The 17,129-nt window shown below is 38.2% G+C and overlaps 1 protein-coding gene across 1 annotated transcript; it reads right to left on the reverse strand.

The window, feature by feature from the left end:
- Nucleotides 1-556: 556 nt before the first annotated feature.
- LOC109692632 (C-type lectin domain family 2 member F) lies at nucleotides 557-13,841 on the reverse strand. Its single transcript, XM_020173373.2, has 7 exons — nucleotides 13,653-13,841; nucleotides 12,289-12,420; nucleotides 6,933-7,058; nucleotides 5,117-5,295; nucleotides 4,436-4,542; nucleotides 3,342-3,493; nucleotides 557-1,623 (listed from the first exon to the last, which is right to left on the reverse strand). Exons 2-6 carry the CDS (start codon nucleotides 12,365-12,367, stop codon nucleotides 3,349-3,351), a joined length of 636 nt encoding a protein of 211 aa, XP_020028962.1. The 5' UTR covers nucleotides 12,368-12,420; nucleotides 13,653-13,841; the 3' UTR covers nucleotides 557-1,623; nucleotides 3,342-3,348.
- Nucleotides 13,842-17,129: the final 3,288 nt, after the last annotated feature.

The following is a 17,129-nucleotide window of genomic DNA, read 5'->3' on the forward strand; positions in this document are numbered from 1 at the left end:
ATGATCAGAAAAATTTGAAGATGCTATACAGTTGGCTTTTAAGAAAGAACCAGTGGCCATACCCATATACAAGCAAGTGGCTTCTACAGACTGTGAATGCCAGGACACAGGTTCTGCCATAGACTTTCCAGAGAACATAACCCTATGTGCTGATTTTAGCCCAGGAAGATCCATTTTGAACCTGTGGCCTTCCTAACTATATAATAATTTATGCTGTATTTAAACTAATTGTCTAGTCCATTCAGGCTGCTGTAACAAAATATCATATGCTACGTAGTTTATAAACATTTCTCACATTCAGGAGACTCAAAGTCCATGAGCAGTGCAACAGCACACTTGGTGGCGTTTGATTTTTAGATGGCACCTTCTAGCTGTGTTCTCAAAGGTAGAAGGAACAACAAAGCTTCTGGGGACCACTTTTACAAAGGTTCCAATCCCAGTTATGAGTTTTCCCCTCATAACCTCCTGAAGGCCTCACCTTTCAACACCATCACTTTAGGGTTAGGATTTCAATATATGAATTTGAGGTGACACAAACACTCAGACCATAACACCATTGATTTGTGTTAATTTACTGTTATTGAAACTGTTACAAAATATTAATTAAACTTTCTCTATTTCAAGATCTATATGGATAATATCCTTGAAATGCCTGTTCTGAGAAATGAAATCTGTGATTCAGATAAAGATGTCAATTATTATTTCATATCTGCATCAGTAAATACTATGAAGCCATCATTTAAAGTCTTTTGGAGAAAGCCGTGATCTAGAAAATGACTGAAGCTTTTTCTTCAGATCCAGCATCTTCCCCACGTGCAGAACACTGATTGTTCTGATTGGCCATTGACTGGATTTATAAATACTGAGTATCAGCACTTCTTCAGAGAGAAGAGAAACAGTGTGCTTCGTCTCAGTAGACTGATGGAAATAGATGAAGCTCACTCAACAAAACCCCGTAAGTAGCCCAGCAAAGAAAGCACAGGAAATTACCCTCTTCAAGAAGCAAATACAGTGAGGCTGATGTGTCCATTGCGGGAGAAGAGTCCAGGGCCTCCTATTCTACCATTGTGACTCCCATTGTGACTCCAACAGTTTCTTTTAAACTGAAGATGCAATCACCACACAACCTTGCTATTCCATCCTCGGGCATTCATTGCACAGATACAATAGCTTATGTTTTCACAAAAACCTACACTTGAATGTTCATAGCAGCCTTACTTACAGTAGCAGACACCTGTTAACAAACAGATATTTTACAGTGGATGAATGATTAAGTACATTTTCGTTAACATACAATGAAGTACTACTCAGCGATGAAAAGCAAAGGACTATAGACATATGTAATTATTTATAGTGAAAAGTGTAATGTTATTTACAGTAATATTTCATCTCTATAACATTCTTCAAATGACAGTTTTTTTGGTTGAACTGTACTTTGAACAGAGGACTTTACACCAGCAAAGCAGGTGCTTTATTGCTTGACTCACACCTTCAGTCCACTTTACTCTGCTTATTTGGAAGATGAGGTATCTTGAACTAGTTGTCCAGTCTGACCTCAAACTGTGATCTTCCTGATCTCAGCCTCCTGAGTTGCTAGGATTACAGGTGTGAACCACTGGTGCCCTACAAAATAACAAAATTTTATGGGTGGGAAACTGGGTTAATGGATGGGTGAGGAGAAAAGGAATGGTGGTGTGAATATAAAAGAACCGAAGGATAAGTCCTTGTATTAACGAAACAGTTGCTTTTATAAGTTAATCATACATAGTTTAACCTATAAACTAAGCAAATAGTGCAGGCACAGAGTAAGGAAGACATTCCTTCATTCCAAAAGTATGTTTTGAGGTGTACTTGATTCACTGTGCTAGGGTACAGCAGTGAATTAGAAATAATGCCTGAAATATCAGTCTTGCCAAAAAGTTAGCAAGATCACATCTCAATGAATAAGCCAGGCACAATGGTACACACCTGTGATCCAGGAGGAGGAGCATAGTCCAAGGCTGTCCCCAGACAAAACCAAGATCCTATCTGAAAATAACTAAAACAAAAATGGACCAGGGCATGGCTCAAGTGGTAGAACACCTGCCTAGCAAGCATAGACCCTGAGTTAAAATCCTACTGCCACTCCCACACATAAAAACTACAATAGATTACAAATAGATTAAATGGCAAAAGCATTGTTAATGCTAAATGAAGTAGAAAAAGCTACTAAGCAAAATTCATTTCTTGAATGAACTATGCTTGCATATTTACATGATAACAAGAACAGAAAGCTCATTTTGTACAAATCATTATATCAAAAAATAGGCACATTGACAAAGCAGAAATGGATATCTACATATTCAATATAGGACAGATGGAAGTTCACCAGGGAAGAGACACACTGTAACTTATTATTTCGTCCTTTTTGGGACTCATCAGTACAGTGTAGCTGTTGGTATAAAAATTTCAAGTTTTGTTTTCAAAACTCAATACCATATAAAATATTGTGAAATTAGGTATCAAATGTTAAAGAGGTCACATAATTAACATCACTTGATGTGAAATATAAGCAATTTAAAATTCAATAAAGGGTAAAATTAAAATGACATTAGTTTATACATTTAATGTGTATTTAGTGGACTGACACTGAAAATGTGAACATGAGAATTGAAGGGTGATGTCCTCTGTCCAAGTTCCTAATGTACTAAATTACAGAGCATAAAATGAATGTTAGTTTCAGTACTTTTTAGATTTTCCTTTATTGATAATTGAATTTTGTAAAAGATTTTTGAATGTGTCAAAAAATTTCAAAGCTCTTGGACCAATTATGTATCTTTCTTGTTGATTGTTAAAATCACACGCATATTTTCAGTGGCTACCATTTTCTTACCACTGACTAGGTAGGAAAGTTTTATTTATCTATTTATTTCTAGTACTGGGGTTTGAACTGAAGGCCTACACCTTGAGCCACTCCACCAGCCATTTGTTTTGTGAAGGGTTTTGCCCAAGCTGGCTTCGAACCACGATTCTCCTGATCTCTGCCTTCTGAGTAGCTAGGATTACAGGCATGAGCCACCAGTGCCCATCTAGGTAAGAAAAGTTTTACATCAGATCACAGAAATGCAATTCAATGTCTTTGTTATAATATAACTCTTTAAGATAGTCTGCATATTTGCAAATAATTATGACTGCATTTTGGTAATTCACTTTGGGTTTTAGTAGTAATGGTATTTGAACTCAGGGCCTTGCACTCTACTTGAGTCTTGCCCCATTATGACTGCATTTTGATAAAAATTTAGGTAGCCAAAAAATCTACCACTGCAGCAACTGTATATAATGTTACAATGTGTCTCTCCCACCTGCTTCCTAAAAAGAATTTAATGTAATTTGGCATTCTTCCATATAGCTGCATGGCTTGCTGCAAATCCATTTCCTATCTGTGAAGATACCGGCACTGCTGATTCCATTCTCATTCAGGTAGGCACATTGTCCAGATCCTCTGATGGCAAACCTAACACCAAACACAAAATTATTAAGCATTTATAGTTTGAGTATATATTTGTTTTGTTCCATTATAATCTAAAGCACCTCCACTCCGTATTTTTATGCAAACAAGAAAGTTTTTTTTTATGTTCTCAAGGTCTTTGTTTGAATTTCACAAGTGTCTCATCCCTCACTACCAAGCCCATCCATGTTGTTGACAGGTATTTAGCTCATGCATGCTGACATATGCAAATAAGCTGCTGCTATCAGTGGCTAAAAACAAAGAAAATCTTACTAGTAAATTCCTAGAAAGTTTAGCTTTGACTGATGGAAGTGATTGGGTTCCTACATTTAATTTGCCAATGAAATGGTTATGTTCAAAATGTTCACAGTACAATCACTGTTGCTGGGTTGCTGTTGATGATAAAATTTTAAGAGTGATTCTTAAGGTTTTCCTGGAGACTTTGCTTTTGTAAACAGGTGCAGCAATGCCAAGAATGGACTTCAAAAGTGTTACAGATTCCAGTTCTTCAGGGGCTTCCTTGGGATTTCAGAACCCTCTCTATGCATCAGGTGTTCTGCCTACATTCTACATAAGAAACTTTTCTGCAAGGAAGTTTGAAGTCAGCAGAAGCAAGGGCAAAAACTAGGCCAGACCTCATCATTCATCATGCTAGATTTTGAGTGAAATCACAACTAAAGTTTTCCTAAGATACAGATAATCAATGGAAGAACATGAAAAGGATTTAATTTGGGGGTCCGGGGGTGGAATTTGCTAGGGATTGAATCAAGGGCCTCATGTATGCCAAGCACTCACTGTATCAGCTAGCTGCCCTACAGCCCAAGGTTCTATGTTTCTTATTTTCTAGTACAGGAAACTTTCTGTAATCTTACCTTTCTCATCTCAAAAACACAATTCACACACTTCACAACACATGGACATAAAAGAAAAAGAAGCCTGAAAACATACAAGGCATCGTATTCAGTGTTGTCTGCCCACTTCCAAGTGTGATGTCGTGAGTCTCTGTTGAGGCCAACCCAATGGTCAGAAGAGCCTTTGTATCTCTTCAGGAAATTCTGTTATCAAACATGGAAATTGGAAACATGAGTGTCTTTCTTTCAGATGGCGCTGGAGTCCGCTGTTCTATAGTCTTGTCTCTTGGGATGGCAGCATGGTTAACTGAGAAGCAGAGACTTTGGAGCTAGGGTAGTCCTCAATTCTCAGTGAAGTCATTTGATGGCTATGTTGCTAAAGTATTTTATTTTGAGTGATCCTATATACAAGATTATCCCAGTTCACGGCTGACATTCCAGCATACTATTAATATGCCTACTTTCAAGTGCAACATGTTACACATAATACATATACATATAATACATGTAATGATAACATAATTTGTATGACAAATTATATGGAAACAACACTAATCTTGTAGGTTGACTATCACAATTTCATGACAGAATGTGTCTAGTCTCACAGGATTCCAGGCAGAGAAGGTAATCTAAACAAGTGATACACCCTAGTATACATCTCACGCCTAAACTCTGCCTGGGATGGGATCCTTCGGCATATTTCAGCTTTCACCTTATACAGCCCCTACCTTAAGGGACTAAGTATTCAACTGAAAAAAAAATCCCAAACATTTCTTACCAATTCTTCCATGCTTGCAAACTGAGCAAGATTGGCTTCCAGTGAGGCACAGAAAGTCTGGCTGAATGTCCAATTCCTTGTGTCTTCAGAAAAATAGAAACACTTATGTCCAAATCCAATCCAGTTTCTTGGGCAGGAAGCATACATCCTGCTCTCTACGACAGGCTCTGTGTTTCTCACTAAAATTTAGACAATATAATCAATTGTAGAAAATAAACTTTTTTCATGTCTTTTTCTTTTTTCTGTTTGCCATCCTGCACTTAGCTTTTTGAGGTATGTATATGGATTTTGGCTTTCCTAATTCATCATTTAGAGTGCCATCCTGAACACAATAGTCCTCTGTCTTGCAGACTCCAAGCTGGGACCTCTTCCCCTTCCTTTCTGAGGTGCCCATGGACACAAGTGATTGTAAGGAGTTGCTTTACTATAGCACCAACTCCATAGGAATGGTTTACTGTATCCTTGAATCATATATGTTCTCTTTTTCCACATCATCCTTCATATTAGTTCTCCTTCCTCTTAATGAAAGAAAGAAAAACTCTTTCTTTACCCTGGATTTTACTGTGGTGAAAATTTAGGTGCAAAAACATGACACAATTCATAACACTGTTTTCAAAACCCAACCTACAATCTAGTACATTCTATAATTTTTTTTCACATAAACACACACACACACACATCATCATCATCATCATCATCTTTTGCACTGATTTCTATACAATTTCCCAAGTAGGTTTTCCTGGTGCTATCTTTGTCTCTGGACAATCTGTTCTCAACATTTTGCAGCAGTGATCTTCCTCCTAATTTTGTTCCTTCTTCCTCCTAATCTTTCCATTTACACTTGAAGTGAAAAACAAAGTTTTTAAATAACATGCAAGGCTATTACAGTATCTTTACCTCCCTCCATCCATAGGATATATGTTCCTAGTCCCCCAGTAGATGCTTGATACCACAGACACTGCCGTATATATGTATATAAATATGTGTGTATATGTGTATACACTCCATACCTTTCCCTATACATACAAATGATAAAGTTTCATTTTTTTACTTAAAAGATATACTTTATAGCTTCTCTGTAACATATCCAAATTGCCATCACACTGTATTTGTACTTTGGGACCATTGTTAAGTAAAATAAGGCTTAGTACTAAACAAACCCTACAGGGACATCACAACAGTCTATCTGATAACTGAGACAGCTACTGGGTTACTATGGACATGTAGTGTACACAGTGTGGGTACAATGGATAAAGAGATGATTCATATACCAAGCAACAGATGCAAGATTTAATCACACTAAGAAGTTATAAATTGCTTCCCTCTAGAATTTTAATATTCTATTAAATAATATTAACTTAATATTATTGAACTATGGTTGAACATTGGTAACTGAAATCGTGGATCATGGGAGATTGGTGCTCCTCCTAACATATTACTCTTTTCTACCCTCACTCTTTTTTAACTACAGCAGCCTCTTTGATGTCCTCAAACAATTCCTCCTAAGGGTTTTGCTCTCTTGTTCTCTCTCTGGAGGATTTCCCAGAGATAGATGGCTCCTTCATGTTCTTCAAGAAGTCACTGAAATGTCATCTTCCCCTGCTGGCTTACCATGGCCACCCTATGTAAACTGAAACCTGCTCCACCTCAACCCTTATTTGTCATTACCTGCATCTTCCTGCTAGAATGTATGTTCCCAGGGATTTTCTGTGTTTTATTTACTGACATGTCTCAAGCACTTCAAACTCAATAAGTATTTATAGAAAACATGAATGTGTCCAGAATACTGTGCAATTCTGATTGGTAAGTAACTTACCGAACAAAGCAACAGAAAGTCCAGTTACAAGCATAAGCAGGAAAGAAATGATGAAAACACTGCAATAAACTTTGGCAGGAGTTACAGGTGATACAAGTGCTAGAAATTTTCCTTGGAGATCTTTAGCTGCAAAATACAAATATCAGGGTGTCAATGTCATAAAATTCTTATGAAGGAAAAAATCCCTTGTACGCTACTACTGCAAATCACTTTCACAAAACTTCCTGGTCCATAAATTATATCCATGGCCCAGAGGTAGCTAGAGAGAAAGGAAACATACTTTCCCCCTTAGGGAATCTTTGAGTTATTGGGAGAAGAGTTAACAAAAGAGCAAGAAATAAAAAAAGGGAAAAAAACAGGATGAAGAAGACACATATAAATGCTCAAATTTATCTCCCTAATAAGAGACCTGGCTAGAAGCACTGAGGGAAACATCAGAAAATAAATCAGTGCAATTCAACATATTAATAGAATAAGAGAAAGAAAATCATAGGAACACCTCAAATGCAGCAAATGCAAGCAAAAAGTTTAATGTGAATCTACAATAATAGCTCTGAACAAGTTACAGATTGAACTGGTTTCCTCAACCTGAGAAAATGCCTGTGTAAAAAATTAAATAGATATTGTAAAAAACATAGCCAGCCTCATTCTTAATGGTGAAAGAATGAATATTTCCCCCCAATGATCAGAGGCTAGGCTAGGTTGTCTGTTCAAATCCAATTTGGCATGTACTGGAGGTGCTGTCCAACAATAAGGCAAAAAAGGAGCTAACAATCAGTAACTTAGAAAGGTGTAATAGTATTTCTATTCCTGGACAACATAATCATTGCATATTAAATTCTAAGGTACTGACTAAAAAGTCTACTAGAATAACTCTACAGATACCAGTCTGCAGAATATAATACTAACATATAAAAATAATTATATTTTTAATATGCTAGCAATTATCAGATGGGAATTAATATACAAAACTTATAGTAACACCAAAAAATATAAAATGCTTAACTATAAATATATCAAATACATGATCACAATTTGTATGAGGAAAACTAGATGCAAAAGTCATAAAGAAATCAAAAAGATCTGAGTCAATATATTATATTGCTAGTGTATCAACTCTTTTTAAGCAAGTTCACAGATGCAGTGCAGGTTGGATAAATACTGAAGTGTGATTTTTGTTTGTAAAATCTCCAAGGCGATTTACAAATTATATGAAAAGGCAAAAAAAAGTAGAATAGTGAAAATGATTTTGAAAAAGAAAAGGCCAACTTTGGAGAAATTGTGCCATCTGATTCCATGACTTATATAATAACAGAAATAAAGACAATGTGATATTGGAGAAGGGTAGACATATACACCAAGGGGACAGAAATGTAAACATGTGGTCAAGAGACTTTGATATGAAATGAAGGACAGGAGGGTAAAGAAGGTCTTTTCTGGGGGTGGGCATCAGTCAGAGGCATGTGGGTGTAAGGAAAGGGTGAATGAATGTCAATAGCGTGAATGTATTTTGTATTCACATATGAAAATGGAAGAATGAAACCTGTTGAAATTGTATTAACGAGTGAGGAAGGCAGCTGAGGGAGAATGATGAAGGGGGAGAATCTAAGATATATTGTAAACAAGCATGAAAGTATCACACTGTACCCTCTATACAACTATTATATGCAAATTACAAAGAGGCATTTGATGGGGGTGGGCAGTGATCAGGTGGAGAAAGGGCAATACCTTTTCAACAAATGGTGATAAAATGTGAATGTCAACTAACACCTCATACTCTATAGAGAAACTGAAATTCACTCAAGCAAGAAGCTTAGAACTATAAAATATGTGATGAAAAAAGAAGTATCTTTGAGTATCTTTGAACTCATCTTAAGCAAAGACTCTTAGATAACTTAGATACCATACCAAAAGCATTACCTGTAAGAGAAAACTGATTAACTGTACATTAACATAATTAAAACATTTTGCTATGAAAACTTCCTGAAAAAGCAATAAAAGGTAAACAATAGATTGGGACTTTTTTTTTTTCATGATACGTATCATAAAGAATTTGTATCTAGAATGCTTTAAGAATTTCAAAAATTCAATGATACAAAAAAAGGGATTAAAAAATGAGCCAAAGATTTGAATATATGCTCCACTAAAGAAGGTAAATATTCAATAAATACAGATAAATACATACACAAATTATGTTCAATATTACATGGCATTTTAGAAAAATAAAAACATAATTAGCAATCATTATGTGGCAAATAAATCTTATGGAATTCTAAAGCCACAGGCTGGTGAGGAACCCAAGGAATTAAAGTTTTTATGCATTTTTTGGAATGGCAAATGGTACAGACAATTTGGAAAACTGCTTAGCATTTTGTTACAATAAAAATGCATTTACCTTATGTCATGGCCTAGGTATTTACCTAGGGGAAATGAAACCCTGTGTTTATATGAACACCTACCTGTTTGTGAGTATTTGTAGTTGCTTTATTGATTATTATAAAAAACAGAAAATTGTGCAACAATTCTAATAACCTTCAGTTGCTGATGAGCTAAACCAATACTACTCAGAATTAGGGGGGCAGGGGAGGAAAAACCCTGACCATGTGCTCCCACTTGTCATGTCCCACCCTGCTTTGACTGGCCACATTTTTGTCAGACTTCTGTTGCAAAAGCTCCTAAACTCTGGCTTTTTTTCATAATTAATACAGCACTGAGCAATAAAGTGCAGAAAAACAGCCTCTTTGTGGCTTATTTTGAGAACCTGATGATAAAAGAGCAACGGTTTTCCTGTTGAGAGAACTACCGTTGACACATGCTCTCTTTCCGTCACATCTGCCACCACAACTTCCTGCTAGTTTTTCTAAGCCACCTTATCAGACAAAAACATTTTTGGCTTGATTCTGAAAGACTTGATATTTTTTTAAATTAAAACATTATTCCTGTATCAACATTTTTTTTTAAAGAAAGTGTTTCCTAATCTAAGTGTGATGGTGTTTGGCAAACCATAGACACATTGCTCCACTATGAGAGAACCTCAAAAGCATGTAAGTAAGTGAAGAAACCCAGATTCCACAGGGATCGATTGCAGGATCCCATTTCTATGACATTCTGGAAAAGCAAAGGTATAAGGACAGAAAATTGGTCACTGGTTGCCAAGGGCTGGGGACAGAGGAAGGGAATGTCTACAAGGGGAATGGGAGAGCTTGGGTGGGGTATGGTGGTATTTCATAATTACATACATTTTTACAACTCCCAGAAATGTAAACCAAAAGAATGAATTTTACTGAATAAACCATACCTTTAAAAATGTTCCTGCTGACTTGCTCTCAGGCACCACATTTTGGTCATCTTACATATAACATATATAACATTTCATTTAACAAAAGATTTTCCAGGTCCACACGTTGTCACAATGACATTTTTCTATCCTTTTCTATAGCTGCATAGTATTCCATTGTGTGTGTGTGTGTGTGTGTGTGTGTGTGTGTGTATATGTGCAAATATATGAAAGTATATATATGAATATATGGGTATCTATATCACATTATCTTTACTTATCCATTGATGATAATTTACATTGATTTAACATAAAGTTAAAAAATTACATTTTTTTCATCCTTTTCTCTACCTGCATAGCATTCTATTACATGTATATATGAAAATATATATCATATTTTCTTTATCCACTTATCCATTCATGATAATTTGTGATTAAACATAAGGCTTTTCAGATCCACACATTGTCACAAATAACGTTTTCTCATCCTTTTCCATATCGTACAGCATTCCATTGTATGTATAAATGTAAGTATACATATGAATAGATATGTATATGTAGAGCACATTTTCTTCATTTATCAATTGATAATTTATGTTAATTCCTTACACTGGTCTATGGTGACTAATGCTACAAAACACATGGTAGTCCAGATGTCTCTCACTACATACTGAGGAGAGCAGAAGGGAGGAAGAAAGACAGGTTAATACAACCTTTCCTTTATACAATGTTACAGCTGCATAAGAGGAACAAATCCTAGTGTTTAAATTCACAGTAGGGTGAATATAGCCAACAATAACACATAGTGTATCTCAAAATCCCCTTTTTCAAAATTCCCTCAAAGAGGGGATTTTGAATGTATTCACCAACAAGAAATGTTCAAAGTTTAGGCGATGAATATGCTCATTATTGTGATTTTATTTTCCCAAAGCATAGAGGAATCAAAACATCCCACTGTATCTCATAAATGCATATAATTGCTCTGGGTCAATCACAAAAACAAAACAAAACTGGAGGATTTGGGGTGCACATTTCTGGTACCTGAAATGTCAGAATTGCATCCAACAGGACTCAGCAACAAAACTTTTCTACATGTTACTAAACAGTGCAAGATTCTTACTGTAACTGTTTGTATTTATACCAGCTGATATTCATATTTGGCATTAGCTTTTTATTTTTAATTGGTATGTGAGAATTGTAGATATTTATTTTTCTTCTACCTTTCTTATGTGTCTACTCTATCTCCCTCCAAATTCATATCCCTCTCATCATGGTGCACTTGGAACATAATCGCCTGTCCATTCTTAGTTAGAAAACACTAAATCTTCTCTGCTGAACAAGGAAATGCAACATACCTGGCCTCATTTTAACTTTGTTTCAGCTTTCTGAAAACTTGTTTAACTTGCAAAAGAACTTCTTGGTTTAGTAATCATAGACTTAACAAAACAGTTTTGTAACAAAGAGAGTGAACTACAAGCATTTTTCAAAATGCAGAAGACACAGTTCCTGTTCTAAAGCGGAAAGACCCAGGATGTTCTTCTTTTTCACATAAACTGAAATTGCCACAGGATTTGCAGCTGAAGGAGCTCAGCCTCTCACCCCCACCCCCACCTCCACCCCCAAATCCATAAAGGTCGTTTTAATGACAAAGAATATATAACAAACCCCGGCTTTTGCAGGCAACTTCTGATAGCAAGGGCATTACACCAAGATGGTAGCAACTGAGTGCCATCTTGCTGGGAGAGACTGTGTGTTAATTAACAGCACAATAAAATTTACAGGCACCTCAGGAAAAGGCAGGACTAAAAATAGAAACACAAAGAACATTTTGTCCCCAAGCTCTTGTAATCTACTTCACTGTCCATATCTCTTACCCAGAAATGTTTAAATAACACACCTTAAAACATTAACTCTTGTAACAAGCACAAATTTAACTCCTGCCCACCCTCATGTCCCCCAGATGGTCTTCATGGAGACTGTCAGGGAAGCACTGTTTATTATGCCCATAGCTCTGCTTCTCTTATGAGTCCCTGGAAAAACTCCCCACCCTTTAATTAAAAAAAAAAAAAAATTCATTACCAGGTGCTCTCTTCTTGGTGCCATCTAAGAAAGTAATATCTGGCTTTGGTATTTTCACTGAAAACTCTGGAGCAGACATCTTTCAGCGTTTTGGGTCTAACAGACACTATGGGATCCACAAGGAAATTCAAGCTGCAAGGAAATTGGAACACAGTCAAAGCATTGTGCAAACAGCTCTGTGAAGCATTAAGCTGTCTGTGACTGTGAATTAACTCCTCATGATCTGTTCCTAAGAGAAAAAGCAGTGCGAAATAGAAAGGGACCATGATGCTAAATTAAGTGCATTATAAGCATAATTAATGAAATTAAGAAATGCTCTGGAAATTTTAAAATGAAAGTGCATTTTAATTTAAGAAAAGGTCAACTTCACACAGTTCTGTCTCCTGCTGGGATGGAATAGTAAGGAGAAATTTGACTCTCCTGGAATCAAATAAGAACAGGATAAAACTATAATCAGATAGACTGGAGTTTTAGTCCCTTATAACACATATTAAGGAAGACCCAAAAAGATAGAACTCTTTTCAAATACTTTAATTGTGTTCCAGACACAATTTAAAAATGTCTAGAAGAATGCAAATACATTTATCAGCCAGTAAGGTAGAATTTGCAATGTGTGTAGTGCAATTAAGGTTTGCAAAGAAGTCAGAATGTTATGACCCAAGATGAGGAGAAAATCAATACACAGAAACAGATCCAGAGCTGGGCACGGGAATTCCCAGACACTGAGGAGACAGAGATTAGGAAGATAGCAGTCTGAAGCCAGATCAGGCAAAAAGATAGTTAAGACCACATCAAAAGCAAGCTGGGACCAGAAAAAAAAAAAAACAAGCTATGTGGAGTGGCATGTGCCTGCAATTTCAGCTACACAGGAGACAGAGTTAAGAGGATTACAGTCAGAGGCTGACCTGAGCAAAAAAAAAAACCACATGAGACCCTATCTGAAAACAGAACCTAAAGGAAAAAGAACTAGAGATGCTGCCTGGAATTGCAGGGTCCCTAGTTCAAATCCTCATACGAAGGAAGGAAGGAAGGAAAGAGAGAGAGAGGCAAAGAGATGAGAAACAAAAAGAGATAGACATAGAGATCAGAGAGAGAGAGAGGGAGAAACAGCAGAGAGAGAAGGAGAGAGGGAGTAGGGCAGGGGAGAGAAGTGGAGAGAAGAGGAGGAGAAAGAAGTGGAGGGAGAGAAAGAGAGAGAGAGAGAAAGAGAGAGTTCTGGGTATAGCAGGAATGTTACAACTAGCAATTAAGGAATGTCCAGAACAACTGGTTACCAGTGTAAGAGAACTGGCCTGAGGGACCCAGAGACCAAAAAAAAGAGACCCACAGCTCAGGATGCACAGAGCACAGTCACTGGGACTTACAGAGAGGAACATGGTCCTGAGCAGCAGCACAGAGGAGTGGGTCCCTGAGATGGGAGGCCAAGGGTGAAACCCAGCCCTCCTCAGGGCACTTAGCAAGGTCCAGCTGATCCAAGAATCAGGCACATTCTGAGCTCAGAATCCAGTCAGTCCAGAAGCAGGACACACCCCCTTGCAATGACTTGGTCTACTGCCTTCTTCTTCTTATATATATTGAGCTGAGATACCGGGGGCGGGACCACACAGGCCCCAGGCTTCTGCAGAACGAATCTAGAATCTATGTCTGCATTCCTATGCCTTCCTGAAGTAACAAAAGGATTGAAACCAAAGCAGAAAGCTCTCCAGTCTTGCTGAGTGCCAGTGACTCATGGCTAAATTCCCAGCTGCTTGGGGGGCTACAATCTGGAGAACTGTGGTTTGAGGCCAAAAAACTGCAGTCTCAGGGCTGGGGGCATGACTACAGCTGTAGAGCAAGCATGGGGCCCTGAGTTCAAATTCTGACACCACCAAAATTAAAAAATTGTGATGGCTGAGACTAAAATTTTCATCAGAGAAGAGTAACAGCAAATTAGATTTTCAGAAGAAAAAAAAATCAATGAACTCATAGGCATAGAACTGTTTAGTATCATAATAAGTTATCACTGAATCTCTAAAATATTACTCACCTTGAGGAAAGCTACTATTATGAGTTTTTAGAATTATTTTAAATAATTAATTGTGGAGCTTCTAGCATTGGGGTATTCTGATAATACTTCATAATTCTGATAGCTGTTAGAAGGAGGTACATGAGTTAGAGGTAAATTAATACATATATCACTATAACTAGATTTCCTAACATATCCTTTGACCAGAAATCATACTGCAATATAACCCAAGGGAAATGAATACAGAAAGAAAGGTGAGCTGGGCACCAGTGGCTCACTCCTGTAATCCCAGCTACTTGGGAGGCTGGGATTGGGAGGATCGCAGTTTGAGGCCAGTCCTGGCAAATAGCTCAAAAGATCCCATCTCTAAAATAACCAGAACAAAATTGGCTTGAGCGGCTCAAGTGGTAGAGCACCTGTTTTGCAAGTGTGAAGCCCTGAGTTCAAACCCCAGTTTCACACCCTACCCCAGAAAAACAGAAACAAAGAAGAAAAAAAGGAGTTATGTATGAAAATTTCAATTGTATTATTATTTATAGTAATAAAATAGAAAGATACAATGTGACAGAGTATAGTAGAGAGAAGAAGACACAGCGTATGTAAAGAAATATACAGAACTTGAGAGAGAATTAAATTGCCCCCTCCCTCTCCCCCCATCCCCTCAATACCCGCCAGAAACTATTTTGCCCTTATCTCCAATTTTGTTGAAGAGAGAATATAAGCAATAATAGGAAGGACCAAGGGTTTTTGCTAGTTGAGATAAGGATAGCTATACAGGGAGTTGACTCACATTAATTTCCTGTGCGTGGGTGTTACCTTCTAGGTTAATTCTTTTTGATCTAACCTTTTCTCTAGTTCCTGGTCCCCTTTTCCTATTGGCCTCAGTTGCTTTTAAGGTATCTGCTTTAGTTTCTCTGTGTTAAGGGCAATAAATGCTAGCTAATTTTTTAGGTGTCTTACCTATCTTCACCCCTCCCTTGTGTGCTCTCGCTTTTATCATGTGCTCAAAGTCCAATCCCCTTGTTGTGTTTGCCCTTGATCTAATGTCTGCATATGAAGGAGAACATACGATTTTTGGTCTTTTGGGCCAGGCTAACATCACTCAGAATGATGTTCTCCAGTTCTATGCATTTACCAGCGAATGATAACATTTCATTCTTCTTCATGGCTGCATAAAATTCCATTGTGCTACCGACTCTTCTTACACACATATGCTGTACTTCAAACTTATTAACCCTGACCTCCTCCATCTACTGGTCCCCCCTGCAGCCTCCACTCCACATTCATGCACTATTATCATTATTATTACTTTAGGTTTGGATTCTGCATATGAAAGCAAACATGCCATTATTTGTCCTGTTGAGTTTGCCTTATCTCATACAATGTGTTCCATCCATGTTCCTGCAAAGGACGTAATGTCATTCTTTATAGCCGTGTAGTACTCCTCTGTGGGTATATGCCACACTTTTGTTATCCATTCATCAGTCATTAGGTGCCTATGCTGATTCCATAGGTTGGCTATTGTGACTAATGCTGCAATAAACATGGATGTGCAGATGTCACCACTGACAGCATGAGTATTTCTCGAGGCCACAGTTTTGACAGGTTTCCACCTGAAGGGAGATAAACTGCATAAACCCTGCAGGTTCACTTGCTCTTGATTGACTTAGCAATCACTAATTTTGGAGACCACACAGCTGGGAAATGCATTGTCAGTGACCCAGCAGCCTTGCTGTATGTGACACCTCTGACATGTAGGTCTTAACAACTGTGCCCTACCTTACTTTTCAGGGACTGAAACACTGACTCTGGACAGGGCCTGCAGATCTGACAAACCAGCTGAAAAGGCATGGTGTCTCTGCCTTTGTGTTGTGGCCTGTGACAGTCTAACATGGCTGTGCTTGTCCAGTCTCTCATCCTAATCAGGTTAAAGACATGGGAACTGCCAGGACTGGAGACCTCAGATCCCAGAGGAATCAGATCCCAAGTCCAGTAAAGTCTCTGACTTTTCCCAGAAAAGGCTGGGCCTTGCTTGGCTCTCTCCCACATCCTCTGTCTGTAACTTCTCAAGTTCCCATTTCTGAACAAAGTTTCTGTTTGCCCAGTGTTGGCTGCTGAATGCAGCTTTTGCTTCTGCCTTCACTCTAGCTCTGAGTCATGGGTCTTATCAGGGGGTTTCTGAAGTTGGCCTTATCAAGGGGTCTCAGAAGTGTCTGTTATCCTGATGACAGCAAGGGAAAGCAGTTGGGGCCTGGTGTGGGGTGAGTTGTTGGCCCTGAAGCAGGCCACTAAGATAACCTGTTTCTTTCCCTTTAACCCAGAGATCAAGGGCTCCTAGCCCTGGTAATTCCCCACTTTGACCCCTAAAAGTGCCACTCATTGCAAAGAGGGTGAATCAGGGGCCATGACATCTGGGGGAAACACCAGATAGATTTTTCCCACAGGCCAGAAACTCACCCACTGGAAGCCCCTGGAGAATACATACTGGGCCAGTCCCTAAGAAGTTGCTTTCTTTGGGATTTTAGGCTCACTTTATCCCAACCAGGATACTGGGAAAAGAAAAGTATGTGGGGGGAGGCGGGATGGACTGCCAAAGATCTGGTAGCATTGCTCCAACTCTTCCTCAAGCCAGCTGGCCTTAGACCTCCATCCACCTCCCTGTCCCACATCTGAGAACCCCTCCTGGGCCTCACCCTAGGGGTCCCAGTGAGGCCCAGCCTTTCCCACCCCCACCCCCAGCACTGAGTTTCTGTTTCTCTTTCCTTAAGTTTTGATTCTTGGAGTTTCTGTTCTCTGGGGAGCCATGAAAACAGGAAGGCAGGGTCACTGTGTGATA

This window comes from Castor canadensis, chromosome 6, assembly GCF_047511655.1.
Source record: "Castor canadensis chromosome 6, mCasCan1.hap1v2, whole genome shotgun sequence".
In the NCBI taxonomy this organism is placed as follows: Eukaryota; Metazoa; Chordata; class Mammalia; order Rodentia; family Castoridae; genus Castor; species Castor canadensis.